The 19,504-nt window shown below is 43.4% G+C and overlaps 1 protein-coding gene across 1 annotated transcript in view; it reads right to left on the bottom strand.

Annotated features, from left to right (window-relative positions):
- LIME1 (Lck interacting transmembrane adaptor 1) overlaps window positions 1-19,504 on the bottom strand; it is a 34,092-nt gene that overhangs the window by 9,174 nt on the left and 5,414 nt on the right. Inside the window, exons 2-3 of the mRNA XM_068263499.1 lie at window positions 9,156-9,268; window positions 4,426-4,480 (exon numbers count right to left, since the gene is read on the bottom strand). Coding sequence (XP_068119600.1) covers window positions 4,426-4,480; window positions 9,156-9,253 — 153 coding nt within the window. The 5' untranslated portion in view covers window positions 9,254-9,268. The remainder of the gene's footprint in view (window positions 1-4,425; window positions 4,481-9,155; window positions 9,269-19,504) is intronic.

Here is a 19,504-nt window from a genome sequence, read left to right as displayed (position 1 = left end):
TGCTGTGCCCTGCAATGGATGCTATTGCAGACAGGAATGCAAAGAAGGAGACGCGTGGCCAGGCCTGCGGAGGCGCAGTGAGCCTGTCAACCGAAAACGAAACTAGCTGGCGGCGGGGGACTGGAGGCTCCATGAATGACTGCGAGGGCACGGGACGGCTGCAGGGGGCTGGTAGAAGCCCCAGGTTAGTAGAACTGTTTTTTTTTTCCCTAGCATACCACAGATTTATTTTGAGTTTAAAAGCTAAAAAAGTAGGTTTAATGTTTTTATTGTCTCAGATGATGGACACAGTCTTAATATTCCAGAGCCACAGCCTGTGAACTATTAGCCTTTTCTTTAAAAACGATTCCCTGCACTCAGAAGTTGTTTTCTATCAGGCAAGAGTTTTATGGCTTGTACAGTACATAATATTCTGAGATATTATAGTGTTGATTAGCTGCAACTACAGATAAACTGTCATTTGCATTCCTGAATTCTTAAACCTGACAGTTAAAAACAGAAAAAAAAGGAACACAGCCTAATTGTATTTATGAATGGAACTATACACACATTTATCTCATTATGTCACATGTAAGTCCAATTAGGTGGTGATCAGAAACGTACTTGCCCAATTGCCTTATTCTAATAGTTCTAAACATGCATAAAGAAATGTGTTACCAGCCATCTGTACCTTGTTGTAGTGGCTGGATAGTGTACTGGGTAAGGGCTCTGCCTCTGACACAGTAGACCTGAGTTTGAATCTCTGCTCTTCCTGTAAGCCAGTACCTATTCAGTAAAGCAGTCCCTAACACTGCTACTGCATGTAGAGCGCACCCTAGTGGCTGCAGCTCTGGCGCTTTAAATCCGCCAGGAGAATAAATGTTATTTGTCTTGTTGCACTAAGTGTTCTTATCAGAACTTTAGAAGAGTCAGAAAAGCAGCAATGATGATGAAAAGTATAGACAGACACTTTTAACTGCAGAAGCCCTGGAAACTCTTTTCAAGCACACACTGCAGCTAGCTTTCAGTATAGGCACAAATGAACAGATTATACTGTATGTACTTTGGATAGAAGGATTCAGCACACACTGCACTAGTTTACTATTAGTACAGACACGGAGTAGCAGATTTTACTGTACATACTAGATGTAGAAGGGATCAGAACACACTACAGCTAGCTTACTATAAGTACAGGCATAAAGTAACAGCTTATACTGCACATACTGAATGTAGCAAAGACCAGCACACACTGCAGCTAGTTTACTATTAGTACAAGCACAGAGTAACAGCTTATACTTGTACATACTGGAGATAGCAGAGATCAGCACACACTGCAGCTAGTCTACTATCAGTAGAGATGGCTTGAACCGCAATAGACTTTAATGTGCAGGCGACCTTTCAAAACTTCAAACACTAATTCTGGCCACAAAAGTGATGGAAAAGATATTTCAAGGGGTCTAACACCTGGAGGGGGGCATGGCGGAGTGGGATACACACCAAAAGTCTCAACCTCTTCAACCCCTATTGCTACACCCCTGCTGTTGGTGGTGGCGGAGAAGGCAGTCACGGCAGAGATGCTGTGTGGAGACTGGGGACCGACTTAGTCTTGGGGCAGGGAGTCACACGGCGTGCAGGCAGAGATGCTGTGTGGGGGGACTGACTTAGTCTTCGGTCAGGCCTGACCGTGCTTTGCAGACCAGGCCTCCGTGGTCAGATGGACCCTTGACCCAACGCTGTGTGCCAGAGAAGACATCACTTGCCTTTCAACATCACGGTACAGTTTGGGTATCGCCTTTTTTGAAAAATAATTGCCGTCTGGTATCTTCCACTGCGGTGTGTGGCTTTGCTTTTGTGTGCTGCTTTTCCTCAGGTGGTCATCCCATTGCAGTTTGTGCTTTGTCATCATGTGCCTTCATAAGACAGTTGTCCCTATGCAGGTCTTGGTCTTTCCACGGCTCAATTTTCGGCGGCAGAGAGTACAGATGGCATTGTTCTCATCTGAGGCAGATACACAAAAAAATGTTCACCTCACTGAGCCTTGGGATGATGGCACTTTGGTGGCTGCCGACTGAGTGTTAAGTGGGGTGCCAGAATCAGAGCAGGAGGAGGAAGATATGTCACGGTTCCGTGTGGAAGCTGAGAAAGATGAGGTGTTCTGTGCTAAATAGTCAACTATGTCCTGACAATCTTCGGGGTTGATGGCACATGCCTTCCGAACACTGTACTTTGGTCCAGGTCCGCACGAAATCACGACAGCATGACCTCTAACAGACCTGCCTGGTGGCCTGCCTCTGCCTTTTGTTTTGTCCATATTGGGGGGGATGAAGTGAAAGGTATGCACTGACTTGACTAATACAATGTGCAGTCACACCGGTGCAGTGAAAGGTATACACAGATTGCTGGTATAACAATGTGCAGTCACACAGGTGCAATGAAAAGGTATGCAGTGACTGCTGGTATGGTATAACAATGTGCAGTCACACCGGTGCAGTGAAAAGGTATGCAGAATCAGAATAATTTATTTCGCAAGTACAACGGGGGTTGTACCCGGAATTATTTTTGGCTCATACACGGTCGGTGATGGTACAAACACATACATGCGATCCTTCAGCACATACAATCAGGTACAGTATGGTACATAAGTAAGCAATACATATATAATACAGCACATGAGTAGTGGAGGACGCGTGGGGTGGACTGGAGTGCTATGTGAGGGGAGCAGCCACATCTACCGGCGGCGCTCGCTCTGCAGCAGTGACTGCTGTTATGGTATAACAATGTGCAATCACACAGGTGCAGTGAAAAAGGTATGCAGTGACTGGTATTACAATACAATGTGCAGCTGTCACACACACAGGTGCAGTTAACAGGTATGCACGGACTGGCATATAAAACTGCGTGCTGTCACACAGGTGCAGTGAAAAGGTATGCAGTGACTGGTATTTTAATACAATGTGCAGCTGTCATACACAGGTGCAGTTAAGAGGTATGCACGGACTGGTATATAATACAGCAGGCTGTCATACAATGTGCAGCTGTCACACACACAGGTGCAGTGAAAAGGTAGGCACTGAATGTGCTGGGCCTGGCACAGTATAGCAATTAGCAAGGGCCATCTGTGACAGACAGGGCTGTATACGCAAGTGTCAGTGGGCCACACACAAAAAAAAAAAAAAACACATAACAAGAACATTGGCTCTCAAAAGAGCTGTTTTGTAGTGTTTCTTAGCAATAAATATCAGCAAGGAGCAAGCCAACAAGAGCTTAAACCGCTCTCCCTTCTCTCACTAACACAGCTGCACACAGAGTGAGAAAATGGCCGACGCTGCTGCCTTTTATAATGATGGGGGGGGGGGGGGGGGGGGGGGGGCTCCAGGAGGGAGTGCAGCCTGATTGGCTGCCATGTGTCTGCTGACTGTGATGTAGAGGGTCAAAGTTTAGCCCAATGATGTAGTATATGGGGGAGGTAGAATTTGCATAAAGTTTGCGTTCGATCGCGACCGCGAACCAGCGTGGTTCATTAAAATAAGTTTGCATGCGAACCGTTCGGGCCATCACTAAATATCAGTACAGGCACAGAGTAACAGCTTATACTGTACATACTAGAGGTAGCAGAAATCCGCTCAAACTGCAGCTAGTTTACTGTCAGTACAGGCATAAAGCAACAGCTTATACTGCACACACTGGAGGCAGCTAGCTTACTATCCTATCAGCATAGGCCCAGAGTAACAACTTATAATGTACATACCAAGGGTAACAGAGATCCACACACACTGCAGCCAGTTTACTATGAATATAAATGCAGAGGGGAGTCGGAGAACAACTCGTTCTTTTGCACGGAGAGGGGAGATGGGCCAACAGAGTGATGCACTACGTTGCTGCGGCGAGTTTGCGGGGTGAGTAGGAGAAAAATGCCCATTCCAATGTACTGAGGGGGATAGGGGGGTCACTGTACACACTAGACTCTCAGCAGGGTTGGGCCAGACTGGACTAGGCGGAGAACCATGTACTGTGCATACAAAGCTTTAGAACAGTGTGGTTAATCATTTTGAGCAGGGGAACTACGTTGACTATAGTTCTGATTTAAAGGGAGTAGTTAGTAAATTTTGGAGGTGCGTAGGTTGGCCTACAATTTGCATCGCAGTGTTCTCCCCAGGCTCTTTTAGCCGGGTGCTCCACCCGGCAAGTTTTGATGAGCACCCGGCTGTCATCGGCTCAACTCCACCTCTGCTGTAAGCAAAAATGCGTAGAGAAGCACTGGCCCTGCATTCTTTCATCTCGCCCCACCCGGCTACTTTTTCATGGCACCCGGCTGGAAAAAATTTCTGGGTAGAACACCGCATCGTATTTGCATGCGAGTTGGAATCATTGGCTATCCCTGTTCACTACCTCATTAAATAAACGTGTTACCCCATGTACTTCCCCGCATAATGGTATTTTACTTACCACGTCCACCAGGGCTACTCTCGTGGTACCAGTGTTCCTGAATCTCCTCCTCTTCCTGTAGAAAGTCACACAGATCAGAGTTAATTAATTTAAGGTGCGAGTTGAGGCACACTTTTCTAAATACTTTTCAACCATTTACATGAATCATGCATGCAAAAGTTTTGTTTAAAAAGAAAAAATAATAAGAGTGGGGCGGGTGTCTGGCCGCCAATGCCCCTTTACCCCTGTTCAGTCTCACGTCTTACTATGTAACATAACTTTTTGTGCCATGAGGTCTTTGTGGTCTTCTTCCACCTAAGGAATACTGCAAAAATGAAAGCATACCTGGGATGAAAGCCACCAGAGTTGTGCTCACGAGTCCCAAAGGAATCGAATTTGTGATTCAAATAAGGCTTAATTGCTTCAGCTGTGCGGCTGGGAGAGAGGGGAAGTCTGCTGTCTTCTATGCGTCTCAAACGTCTTGCACGCATCCTATTGCAAGACTCACTACCGAGCACTTCCTCCTTCAAACCGGAAGAAGGAAGTGCGTGGTAGTGAGTCTTGCAACGCATCCTATAGGACGCGTGCTAGACTTTGGGATGCATAGAATTTGAGTCCTTAGGGACTCGTAAACCCAACTCTGAAAGCCACCTCACGTTCTATACTTACCTGGGGCTTCCTTAAGCCCCCTTGAGGCCGCTCAGTCCCTTGCTGTCTCCCCGGGTAGCGCCTGTCCCCCGCAATACTGCCCGAAAGCCTGTCTGAGTCGCGCTTTGTCACACATGCACAGCCTGGCTAGGCGCAATCTGCAGTCCCGGTCCCTGTACTGTGTTCATAGACGGCGGTTTCGCCATCTAACAGTCTCCTAGCGGCGCTAAGATGCTGAAGGCGCAGCGGAGCTCCGCCATTCAAGCAGGGATTCCTGCAAAACAGGCCCGCAGGACCTTACGCCAATCAGCGTTAGGCGGTCCTGGTGCTGCCTCCGCGGCCACGCCCATCGGCATGACGCAGTCAGCTAGTGGTTAAGAAAGAAACTGCACTACTTAGTGAATTTCTTCAGATGTCTGAGACAGTTCTGCACGTATTTCTAAAAACCTACCAATATTTTGTCTCAAACACTCTTGATAAATGTGCCCCTGTAGGTCAGATTTATCAAAACAATTACAACAGTTTTTTTTTTCTCATTTCCTACCCATTTGATCAGCATTGTCATCTGCATGTGCTCTGAGAGTAAATTCTCGACTTACAAAATAAGAAGACTTTTGCACTAGTTTTGCATGAGATCCTAGAAATGTCGTAGTAGTAAAACAGTGCAAAACCAGTGCTAATCTGTCATAGATATAAGAAGTAGTTGCTAACACTTCTAAAACTTATGGAAAGCTGCCAGACTGGGGGGTGCACTGTCAGCTTGTGCTGTGTGTTGTATTGTCTGAATTAGGGCTGATTAAAACTGTGAGAGCTTTTTAAGTGCTTGAGATTTTAAAAGCTCTTGCTACTGCAAAGCTATGGGGGGTTCTTACAAAATCACATCGCTCCAATGTGATCACACACATAGCATTACATTAGCAAGAGCTTTCAAAATCACAAAGCGCTTAGAAAAGCTCTTGTAATGGGAAGAAGCCCTGAGGGCCCATTCACACTAGAGCGTTTTGCTGGCGATTTCGGGCACACCACTCAATCGCTAGCGCTTTTTAAAGCGCTAGTGCTTTAATACCCTACGGGCTCGTTCTTACTTGGGTGATTTGCGTTAATCGCCGGCGATCGAGTTTCAATGCTATAGAAGCGCGATTGCGAAAAAAGCGCTGCAGTGTCCAGTGATTTTTCCACGGTTAATCGCGGAAAAAATCACTCCCGCAAAATGTTTTGCACTTTTAAGTGTGAATGGGGCCTTACAGTTCTTTTTCACAGCTGCCAGTCACATCTCTTCCTTGTAAAGCCCGGCCAGCAGCTGTGAGATTATTTTTTTTATCAAGCAGAAGTATCCAGACTAATTGACATCATTAAAGACTCCCAAGGCGAAAACTTAAAATGAATCTGAAGTGAATTTAAAAAACAAAACAGATACTTACCTAATGAGAGGGAAGGCTCTGGGACCTATAGAGCCTTCCCTCTCCTTTCCAGGTCCCCATGTTCCAGTGCTGGCTCAGGGGTGCAGCTAAGGTTTTTGTGGCCCCAAGCCGACTGTAGGAAGTGGCCCTATACGCAGCAAAAAGTGGGTGTGGCTATCCCACATAAGTGGGCGTGGCCATGACAAGTGGGTGGAGCGGGAGGGCGGATTTTCAATTTTTTTGCACGTTATTTTTTGTCCTCCTGGCGCTTACCTGTGTGCTTTGATTTTGTGTACAATGCTTTTCAAATAGCTTTTGCAGAGCGATTTTTTTTTCAGGAAGTGAACTCTCTGACTCAGAAATGAATAAATACAATGGCCTCAATTCACTAAGATTATCTCCTGTCTTTAATAACGTTTCTATAGTTATCACCATGGTGATCAGGCATGTAGTATTCAGGAAACATTTGACCTCAGGCAAACCTAAAGTTAACTCTTAAGTCTTTAAGTTAACTCTCCAATCCTTAAAATAACTCCAGAGTTAAAGACAGGCTGTAATTAACTGCGTGTGAAAATAACTACAGAGGAGGTAACTTAAGGAATGAAGAGATAAAATAACTATCACTGGCCTCAATTCACTAAGATCATGCTGGAGATAATAAGGCAAGAGAAAACTTACCTCCACACAGTAAGCGAGTTGTCTTATCTCTTCATTCCTTACGTTACCTCTTCTGTAGTTAATTTACCTCCTCTGTAGTTAAGTTACCTCCTCTGTAGTTATTTTCACACGCAGTTAATGAACAGCCTGTCTTTAACTCTGGAGTTATTTTAAGGATTAAAAAGTTAACTTAAAGACAGAAGAGTTAACTTTAGGTTTGCCTGAGGTAAAATGTTTCCTGAATACTACATGCCTTATCACCATGGTAACAACTCTAGAAGAGTTATTAAAGACAGGAGATAAGCTTAGTGAATTGAGGCCACTGTCTCTTGCCTTATCTCCAGCATGATCTTAGTGAATTGAGGCCAATGTGTTTATTCATAAAAGCGTGAACGCAATCGCCGCACAGAGTGATTTTGTGAGCGTTTTGCGCTTTTCCTATACCTTCCATTATAGCAAAAACGCCTCAAAAATGGTACAGGCATCACTTTGCTGAGCCGCTCTGATGTGAACTCTTTCATAGGGAATCATTGCACACGCGCTTTCAGGGCGATTTTGAAAATCGCCGGCACTTAAAAAATAGCAAAAACGTCCTAGGTGTGAACAAGTCCTTAAAATTTTAAAACCACACTCAGTTTTTTAAGCCATAAAACAAACAGAAATAATGACCCTTTGAACTTTCCTGCAGTAAAACCTTATCTCCAGCTGTCTCTGGCCTGGTGCACACCAAGCGTTTTTGGTAGCGTTTTCAAAGCCGCTGATGCCTGTGAAAACGCTTGGCCAATGTATCTCAATGGGATGGTGCACACCAGCGGTTTGAGGTTTTTAGCAAACCGCAAATGTGGGTCCTGCAGCATTTTTGTGGTTTGCAGATGCTTTTCTGCCTCAATGTAAAGTATAGGAAAAGCTCAAACTGCTCTGAAACACTAAATCAGAGCGGTTTTCCAGGCATTTTTGTTACAGGAGCTGTTCAGTAGCAGCTTTACAGTAACAATATATGAAATCTGCTACACAAAAACGCTCCAGAAAACGCTAGGCATGTTTAGAAAACCTCTCTAAACATGCCTAGAATCGCTCTGAAATCTGCTTCAAAAACCTCTAGCATTTTGCAGATCTACTGGAGGTTTTTGGTGTGCACTGGGCCTTTCACTGTTTCTTGGTTGTTTAAAGAGAAACTCCAACCAATAATTGAACTTTATCCCAATCAGTAACTTATACAGCCTTTTACATGAGAAATCTATTCCTTTTCACAAACAGACCATCAGGGGGCGCTGTATGACTGATATTGTGGTGAAACTCCTCCCACAAGAAGCTCTGAATACTGAGGTACTTCTGGCAGTTTCCTGTCTGTGAACCCTGTTACAGACACTGAAGCGGAAAAAAATAAAAGTATGATATAATGAATTGGTTGTGTAGTACGGATAATTATGAGAACATTAGTAGCAAAGAAAATATTCTTATATTTTAATTTTCAGTTAGTTTTTTTTATAACATTGCATCATTCTCTAAGATTTGCAGTTTACACACTACTCAGCATTCTAAATGATTTTACAGAGCAGGCTAATGAACTTTTGAACTGTCCTCTCCAGGAAAAAAAAAAACATTACAGTGCCAGTCACTTGAGATAATAAGCTTCAGAAGACAGAGCTCTCTGCGTCTTTGAAAGTCATGGAGCGCAATGGCTCTTTTGCATAGATAACAACTGGAGTTTCTTAACTCTTTCTGTACTGGAAACAATATGAGACTCGACTCATATCTGTGCTGCTAATGTTTTATTTCTTAGCTGTACTACACATACAAATCACATCTTAATTTTTTTTGCTTCAGTGTCTCTTTAAGTGCTTCAGGACTGTATTCCATCCAGTGGGTCGAAGGGCTCAGAGAAGCTTTTTAAACTCTTCCTGTACTAGAAAATCATGTGAGACTTTTCTTTGCTACTAATGTTCTATTTCTTAGCTTTCTTACAGTAGTTATAAATTCTATTCACAGCAAATTCAAAACTTTGTGAGCCAGCGGGAGCAGAAATTTATAAGAGAAGCGACTTACCTTCTCTTGCAGAAGGTGCAGAGGCTGCAGAGCAGCAGAACCAGCCCCACCGCAGAGCACAGAGCCGAGAGGGCTTGTCCAGAGGCCACCGGAGCCATAGTGGCAGCTTCCACCTATTGAGAAGACAGAGAGATTAGAGAACAGCACAGCAGAGCGGAGATAGGCAGCATGGCCCATCAGATCAGGGTGACATTGAGTGACTGCACAGCTCAGTCTGGGGTGCATGATTATGAACAACATCTTGCAATACTCAGGAGGCCTCAGAGCGAGCTGTTACACCACTTCCTGTGAAGATGCAGGTGCTAGATCCCTGCTGAGCGGTGCATGTGGTTTACGTTGCAGCTATACTAAACAGACTGTTGCTGTTTATGACTCATTGGCCTGCATGGCTTTAACCCCCCCCCCCACCAGTGCTAAAAAAAAAAAATCATCGTTAGGGATAAGCGAGTGAATTGTGCTTTTCTCTCTTTTCCACCCTTTTTCTTCCAGAGCCCCCCTATACCATAGACCATGTGGGCTGGTATAGCTCAGGCAGCAGAGCCTTACAGGCTAGAGGACTACATGGGTTGCACAGCAGAGCCATCAGAATTTGCACACCGCAAGGCTAGTGTGCGATTCTCCTGTAATGTAATGAATAGGAAAATGCGTTTTCGCTATGCGAATTTTCCACGCAAATTCGCGTAGTTTCACTTAACAATGTAAAAGCACACAGTCACTGACATGGTTAAATTTGCATACTTACAAACAGATGCGAATTTTAACGTGTTTTCTGAGGCCCAGTGCACACCAAAAACCTCGAGCAGATCCGCAAAACGCTGGAAGTTTTTGGAGCAGATTTCAGAGCAATTCTAGGCATGTTTAGAGAGGTTTTCTAAACATACCTAGCGGTTTTTGGAGCGCTTTTGTGTAGCAGATTTCATATATTGTTACAGTAAAAGCTGTTACTGAACAGCTACTGTAACAAATATGCTGGGGGGTAGAAAAAATGGGGGAGGGGAATCGGGAAGACACCGGGAGCCCAAGATGGTGTATTACCTCACGTATAATGGATCAGCGTTTAAGAGTAATCAAATATACTCACAAAGCCGGGTTGCACCAAAGGCAACCACGTAGTGTCGCATGTGGGGAAGTACCGTCCCCACTCGGCCTTGTGATAGCACGTTTGTGGTCGCAGCTCCTTGGAAAAAAACCACCTGCCAAGGTGGTGTCCCCTATTCCTAGGGGAGAAACAGCACAAGATGGAGGGTAGGAGGCGCCCTGGTGGGTACTTGTCCAATGTTCGATAGTATTGAAGAACACTCGTAAAATTATCAGTAACTATAATTAAATATATCTATAAAAGTGAGAAAAATCCTACCTTAGTGAGTAGTCATTCACAACGTCTGATAGTACATACTTTATTAGAGCACTGAAAATGACAACGCGTTTCGCGGTGTAAACCGCTTCATCAGGTCGAATACCGTGCCAGTATCAATAATGTTACCCAGTCTCGGGCCAAATAAATCAAGTTTTCATAGAGTGAAAAAAACTCACGTAATGGTTTATTAAACTCTTTCAACAATAAAAACCATTAAAAACTCCCCCAAGTCTGAGTGTAATCAGAACTCCCCACAAAATGCAGGTTTACCTGTAGAATGTGCAATATAGTGCCAATAAAGTGTTAAAATGCTGGACAAGATTCAGAGTGATATTGAATCACAAAACAATACATAAAAATACAAAGTGCCATTGCAAAATTTCATATAAATACAAAAATATTCCATATAAAAGTGCCTGGTGCATACAAAACTATGAAACTAGAGCCTATGAATAGGAAACCACCTGATGTCAATGAGCCTGTGCAGCAATATAGTGTCAGCAATTGTGCCTGAATTTCCAAACAATGTACATCAATAAGGTGCAAAGAGAATAAAGTGCTGCTGCACCAGGCACTGTTATATGGAATATTTGTGTATTTATATGAAATCTTGCAATGGCACATTGTATTTATATGTATTGTTTTGTGATTCAATATTACTCTGAATCTTGTCCAGCGCTAACACTTTATTGGCACTATATTGCACAGTCTAAACCTGCATTTTGTGGAGAGGTATGATTACATTCAGACTTGAGAGAGTTTTTAACGGTTTTTAAAGGATTACGTAATTTTTTTCACTCTCTGGCCTAGTGCACACCAGAGCGGTTCTGCTGCGGTTTGCGATCCGCTTGCGGGTGCGGATCCGCTAGGGCAGTGGTTCCCAACCTTTTTGGAGTCGTGACACATCAAACCAAACGTTCAGATCTCCGTGACACGTAGACTAAATGCATGTAATGAGAGACAGCGTTTCCCCACTAAATGCACATAATAAGAGACAGCTTTTCACCAGTAAATTCACATAATAAGAGACAGCTTTTCACCAGTAAATGCACATAATAAGAGACAGCTTTTCACCAGTAAATTCACATAATAAGAGACAGCTTTTCACCAGTAAATGCACATAATAAGAGACAGCTTTTCACCAGTAAATGCACATAATGACAAACAGCCAGTTGTCCCCAGTATATGTAGCCAGGGATATATGTGCCCAGTATATGTAGCCAGGGATATATGTGCCCAGTATATGTAGCCAGGGGTATATGTGCCCAGTATATGTAGGCAGGGGTATATGTGCCCAGGATATGTAGCCAGGGGTATATGTGCCCAGAATATGTAGCCAGGGGTATATGTGCCCAGGATATGTAGCCAGGAGTATATGTCCCCAGGATATGTAGGCAGGGGTATATGTCCCCAGTATATGTAGGCAGGGGTATATGTCCCCAGTATATGTAGGCAGGGGTATATGTCCCCAGTATATGTAGGCAGGGGTATATGTCCCCAGTATATGTAGGCAGGGGTATATGTCCCCAGTATATGTAGGCAGGGGTATATGTCCCCAGTATATGTAGGCAGGGGTATATGTCCCCAGTATATGTAGGCAGGGGTATATGTCCTCAGTATATGTAGGCAGGGGTATATGTCCCCAGTATATGTAGGCAGGGGTATATGTCCCCAGTATATGTAGGCAGGGGTATATGTCCCCAGCATATGTAGGCAGGGGTATATGTCCCCAGTATATGTAGGCAGGGGTATATGTCCCCAGTATATGTAGGCAGGGGTATATGTCCCCAGTATATGTAGCCAGGTGTATATGTCCCCAGTATATGTAGGCAGGTGTATATGTCCCCAGTATATGTAGGCAGGTGTATATGTCCCCAGTATATGTAGCCAGAGGTATATGTCCCCAGTATATGTAGCCAGGGGTATATGTCCCCAGTATATGTAGGCAGGTGTATATGTCCCCGGTATATGTAGGCAGGGGTACATGTCCCCAGTATATGTAGGCAGGTGTATATGTCCCCGGTATATGTAGGCAGGGGTATATGTCCCCAGTATATGTAGGCAGGGGTATATGTCCCCAGTATATGTAGGCAGGGGTATATGTCCCCAGTATATGTAGGCAGGGGTATATGTCCTCAGTATATGTAGGCAGGGGTATATGTCCCCAGTATATGTAGGCAGGGGTATATGTCCCCAGTATATGTAGCCAGGGGTATATGTCCTCAGTATATGTAGGCAGGTGTATATGTCCACGGTATATGTAGGCAGGTGTATATGTCCCCGGTATATGTAGTCAGGGGTATATGTCCCCAGTATATGTAGTCAGGGGTATATGTAGCCAGGGATATGTGCCCAGTATATGTAGCCAGGTGCCCCCCCCCCCCCCAGGAGGAGAGAGCGAGGGAAGGAGAGCGGCACCTCAGGGTGCTCTCGCTCTCTCCTCCGGAACAAGTGCGGTGGCTGGCAGAGGGGCGGAACTTACCTTCCGTGTCTCTGTCCCGTCTGGTCTCGTCGCCGGTGGGGGATGATTTGCCACTACTCTGGCCTGATCCAGACCAGAGCAGCGGCTGCAGAGCCAGAACTTCCGGCCGGCGCAAGGAGTGACACGGAAGGTAAGTCCCGCCCACTGCAAAGTGCCGCCAGCCCGCCACAGTTAGTATCGGAGGGGAGAGTGAGGGAGGCAGAGCACCCTAAGGTGAGAGAAGGGGGGGAGATGGCCCTCTTCTCCGCCGCTGCCCACAGTTCTTCTCCCTTCACTGCGCTTCCCCTCCGAGAGCCGCGACACATACCCAAAGCTGCCGCGACACATGTATGTGTCGCGGCACATGGGTTGGGAACCACTGCGCTAGGGTAATGTATTTCAATGGGCTGGTGCACACCAGAGCAGGAGGCGTTTTGCAGAAACGCATACTCCCGGGCTGCTGCAGATTTTGGATTGCGGATGCGTTTCTGCCTCAATGTTAAGTATAGGAAAAACGCAAAACGCTCTGAAAAACGGCACTTCAGAGCGGTTTGCCAGGCGTTTTTTGTTACAGTAGCTGTTCAGTTACAGCTTTACTGTAACAATACATGAAGTCTACTACACCAAAAACGCTTCACAAAACTGCAAAATGCTAGCTGAAACGCTACAGAAAAAGAAGAAAAAGCGTTTCAAAATCTGCTAGCATTTTGCGGATCTGCTAGCGGTTTTCGGTGTGCACCAGGCCTATGAGAACTTGATTTATTTGGCTACTACATACTATCCTCCATAATGGGTACCAAATTGTCTTTAAATTGTTGGACAAACTCTTATGCCTGTAACGGTTGCACACATGCGTTTGTGTCGGTAAGTGGGGGGGTCTGAGCTTCGTATGCGTATCATTGTTCAAATTAGGGGCAATTTCGGGTTTTTTTTAGCGCTGGCGTTTTTAAAAATCACCTTAAAAGCACTTGTGCAATGTTAGTTTATTGAGTGTTCTCACATAAGCGATGAGCTTTCTATCCAATCTCAAACGCGGCTCCTCCACCATTTTCAGAGCGTTTGCGAGTCAATAGAAAGGATAGGGAAATTACTAAGCGCTTTGAAAAGGGATTTCTCAAGTGTTTGTAATGAATAAATACAATACATTGTGACAAGAACAGAGGCGCCAAAAGAATAAAAACACTATTTAAAAAGTTTAAAAGTTGCTGAGGAGGCAGTGGTGGACTTACCTCCAGCAAGTAGACACAACAAGCTGTGTATTTTGAACAAATTAAATTTATTGGTACACTCCGGGGGTTAGTCGCAACGCGTTTCGCAGGCATAGTCATATTGAATATCCACCCTTGGTGGAGGGGGATACCCCATCTTTTTTCCTATCTACAGAGAGCGACTTCTTAATCCTGAGTGGGGACAGGCTAATCTCCTCACCTGCTTATATAGTGGTTACCTGGAGGTAACCCATGTTTGTGAGTATAATATTGTACTCTGTTTTTATCTTCCCATTATCATAACCTCCTACACTATATTTTGGCTCTCGGTTCTTCTCTTTACATAAATACAGTACATTGTATTTATTAATTTCTGGGGCAAAGTTCACTTCCTGACTAACGTCAGGAAGTGAAAAACGGAGGTCAAGAAGTGAAAAAAAAAAAAAAACGCTACAGAAAAGCGTTGACGGACGTCACGAAGTGAGAAGAAAATAGCTACACAAAAGCGCTTAGAAAAACGTTTTTTTAAGCGAAAATCTCTTTGAAGGCGCTTAGAAAAGCGCTTTCAAAATCGCTCAATAAATCAATCAGCGCTTGCGATAGTGCTGGCTATTTATAATGTGAACAAGGCCTTCCTTTGCAAACTGCTCCAGGTCTTACTTATTGGAAGGCCACCTTTTCCCACCAGCAATTTTAAGATCTCTCCACAGGAGGTCAATAAGATTTAGATCTGGACTCACTGCTGGCCACTTCAGAACTCTCCAGCGCTTTGTTGACATCCATGTCTGTGTGCCTTTTGACGTATGTTTGGGGTCATTGTCTTGTTGGAATACCCAAGATCTCGGACGCAAACCCAGCTTTCTGACACTGAACTCTACAGTGCAACCCAAAAGCCTTTGGTAATCCTCAGATTTCATGATGCCTTGCACACATTCAAGGCATCCAGTGCCAAAGGCAGCAAAACAACCCCAAAACATCATTATATTTCACTGTAAGTACTGTTATTTTCTGTGTAGGCCTCGTCCCGGTTTAGATTAACAGTAGAATGATGTGCTTTACCAAAAAGCTCTATCTTGGTCTCATTTGTACACAAGATGTTTTCCCAGAAGGATTTTGGCTTACTCAAGTACATTTTGGCAAACTGTAGTCTTGCTTTTTTATGTCTCTGTGTCAAGCAAGGGGGTCCTCTTGGGTCTCCTGCCATAGCGTTTCATTATTTGCACTGACGCTGATGAGCCTGCAGGACAGCTTGAATGTATTTGGAACTTGTTTGGGGCTGCTTATCCATCATCCGGACTATCCTGCGTTGCAACCTTTCGTCAATTTTTACTCTTCCATCCATGCCCAGGGAGATTAGCTACAGTGCCATGGGTTGCAAACTTCTTGATAATGTTATGCACTGTGGACAATGGCAAATCTAGATCTCTGAAGATAGACTTGTGACCTTGAGATTGTTGATATTTTTCCTCAATTTTGTTTCCCTAGTCCTCAGACAGTTATCTTATCCTCTCTCTGTTGTTCATGCTTAGTGTGGCACACACAGACACACAATGCAAAGACAATCTACATACACACATGAGATAAAAGTCTTTGAAAAATGAAAGATCACAGACAAATTTTACCACCTTCCATGTAGTATGAGAGCCATTCCTACACAGTCTATTCTATTCAGCTGAGTACACCCATCAGATAAAAAAACTTTGCAAAATGAGGAATGTATCTGTCACAGAGGTTTGTCAGGGAGTTTTGAAAGACTGGTCTTTCTAAAGATGCTGTACACATGCAAAAGATCAGTTCCTGCAAAATGCTTTCATAGTCTATGATATCTGGAGAAATCATACACACCTTGTTTAAGGACATTCATCTGCAGATCAGATCCACCAGGAAGGCCCATATACAATTAACTTTTTCACCTGGGTTTTCTCCTTGGTAATTACATTTTCACAACTTGTAAATTAAATCCATTTCAAACCACCAGAAAGCAAGGAAATACTCACAATTATTTTGGTAGTTTTTCAACTACTTTTAGTTACTTTTTAAAATGCGAAATGCTGAAAAGTTCTTTTAAATACAAGATGTATTTATGATACAATTAACTTTTCAGAAGAAAAGTTAATTGTATTTTGGCCATTGTCAATAAAATGCCTTTTACACCCCAAGCAAGCAAGAAAATATACAAAATAATTTTGATAGTACTTTTTCTACTAATCTTGTTCATTTTTCAATCGTGCTGAAACATTATTTTAAAGAGAAGTTGGTTTAATTTTAAAATAATCCTAAGAATTCACTTACTTTTCCTGCACAAAGATTTATTATTGAATAGTTTTTTGTTTGTTTTTTTGTTTAATAAACATGACCAAATATATATATATTTCTTAATTATTGTGATGAGACTCCTCCCACAGTGTGATGTCATGACCATGGTCCTGACAGTTTGCTGTCTGTAAACCTCGTTGCATTGTGGGAAATAACATTTTTCCAGCTGCCAAGCAAGCAGCATCTCCCTATGTGCATAGAACTCTCAGTAACGAACATTCCGTACAGATCACCTGGCAGAACTAAAGATGTCACCACCAGTGATAAAATATTGTAAAAAATCAAGCAATTTTATTTATTATGTTATTTTCACTATTGTTCTATAAACCTTTGTTGTCTAGTAGCAAGTAACTGGAAATGGTTAATTAGATGCTAATAGTGTAGAGTGGATGCACATTTTACACTATTTTTGGGCTTGTATTTTGACCAATCAAATGCAGAAGCTGAGAAATTTGATCCAATTTCAAGTTGCAAAAATTGCATACAATTAAATTTCTCAAAGTAGTTAATATTGTCCATTTTTTTACTAATCATGTCTGCTGTGACTTCCCACACCCTCATTAAAATATGCACAACATCCCTCTACTCATTATTATTATTTAGTATTTATATAGCACAGACTACTAAAGCAGCGCTGTACAGAGTATATTGTCTTGTCACTTAGTCCCTCAGAGGGGCTCACAATCTAATCCCTACCACAGCCATATGGCTATGTACAGTGCTGCCCATAATTATTCATACCACTGGCAAATTTTGACTTTAAGTTACTTTTATTCAACAAGCAAGTACCTTTTTTGAGGGTAAAATGACATAGGTATCTCCCAAAAGATAATAAGATGATGTACAAGAGGCATTATTGTGGGGGAAAAAATTGTCAGCTTTTATTTACATTTTTAGCAAAAAGTGTCCAGTCCAAAATAGTCGGTGGGAAAATCCAAAGTTTTATACCATTCCAAATAGTCCAAGCTGTTCTAAAGCATCCTAATTGCCCTGATTAACTGGGAACAGCGGTTTTAATCAACTCAACAGGTAAAAAACAGCAGCCCTCTGCAGTTGATTTGTGGACAGTCATGGCTAAGAGAAAGGAGCTCAGCGAGAACCTGCGGCTGCGCATTGTGGCTGCTCACAAGTCAGGAAAGGGCTACGAAGGCCATTTCTAAGGGCCTGTTTCCACTATTGCGGTTTCCGCCGTGAATCCGCAGAGTTTCCCCGCAGGCAAATCGCGCGGAGAAACTCTGCCATAGGGTATAACGGCGCCACCGGCCGAATCGCTTGCGGTCGCAATTTGGCCGGAACTCCTCGCAGAATTCGCAGCGGAGGCTGTGATTCCCATTCGCCTGCGATCCCGCCCACCCGCTCAGTGCCGGCGTGCGTCTGCGAGACGCATGCCGCACAAGTGGAAACGAGCCCTAAATGTTTTCAAGTTCCAGTGGCTACAGTGCAAAGTATTATTAAAAAATGCAAGATGTTCCAACTTTGCAAAATCTCAGAGGATGTGGTCAGAAGCCAAAAGTGACACCTGTGCTGGCCAGGAGGATAGTGAGAGAGGTGAAAAAGAATCCAAGGATCACCACCAATGCCATCCTGGTGAATCTGGGCTCTGCTGGTGGCAATGTCTCAAGGCAGACAATCCAAAGAACACTGCACACTGCTGGGTTCCACAGATGCAGACCAAGTAGGACGCAACTTCTCCAGATAAGGGGCACAAAAGCTTGCTTGGCCTTTCCAAATGCTCATCTGGACAAAGAAGGTGACTTCTGGTCTTCTGTGTTATGTTCAGATGAAACAATAATTTAATTGTTTGGTCACAATGATGTTTCCTTCATTTGGAGTAAAAAAGAAGAAGCCTTCAACCCAAAGAACACCATTCCCACTGTCAAACATGGTGGTGGGAACCTAATGCTTTGGGGGTGATTTTCAGCCAATGGACCAGGGAACCTAATCACAGTAAACGGCACCATGAAAAAAGAGCAATACATGAGGATACTCAACGACAACATCAGGCAGTCTGCAGAGAAACTTGGCCTTGGGCACCAGTGGACATTTCAGCATGACAATGACCCAAAACACACAGCAAAAGTGGTGAAGAAATGGTTAGCAGACAACTAAATTAACCACTTCACAACTGAGGGGTTTTACCCCTTCAGCATCCGAGCAATTTTCTCCTTTCAGCGCTCCTTACATTAATTCGCCTATAACTTTATCATTACTTATCACAATAAAATGAACTATATCTTGTTTTTTTCACCACCAATTAGGCTTTCTTTAGGTGGGACACTATGCCAAGAATTATTTTATTCTAAATGTGTTTTAATGGGAAAACATTTGGGAAAAAAACATTTTTCAGTTTTCCGCCATTATAGTTTTTAAATAATGCATGCTACTATAATTAAAATCCATGTAACTTATATGCCCATTTGTCCCAGTTATTACACCGTATAAATTATGTCCCTATCACAATGTTTGGCGCCAATATTTTATTTGCAAATAAAGGTGCATTTTTTTCAGTTTTGCGTCTATTCCTAATTACAAGCCCATAATTTATAAAGTAACAGTGTTATACCCTCTTGATATAAATATTTAAAGAGTTCAGTCCCTAAGGTAACTATTTAAGTTTTTTTTTTTATTGTAATTTTTTTAATTTATTTTAATATTACAAAAAAAATATTGGTAACAATTGGGGAGTTAAAATTAATAGTGATAATTATTTATTTGTGTGTGAAAAATGTTTTTGGGTGTAGTATTACTTTTTGGCCACAAGATGGCCACATTTTTTTTACAGGCGTCCTACAAGCGTCGGAAGGACGCTTGCAGGAAGGGAGGCTGGGAAACTGAGTTTTTTCACAATGATCGGCTGCTTCTCGTAGAAGCATGCTGATCATTGCGGGGGCAGAGATCAACGAACGGGAATGTATTTTCCCGTTCATTGATCTCCGGGTGAGCGGGCAGCGGCGTGCACGATCGCGGGAGTGCGAGCGGGAGCGCGGACAGAGGCGGCAGCGGTGCG

This window comes from Hyperolius riggenbachi, chromosome 12, assembly GCF_040937935.1.
Source record: "Hyperolius riggenbachi isolate aHypRig1 chromosome 12, aHypRig1.pri, whole genome shotgun sequence".
Classification (NCBI taxonomy): Eukaryota; Metazoa; Chordata; class Amphibia; order Anura; family Hyperoliidae; genus Hyperolius; species Hyperolius riggenbachi.
Note: the sequence above shows the minus strand (reverse complement) of the source record. Positions and strands in the feature narration are given on the sequence as shown.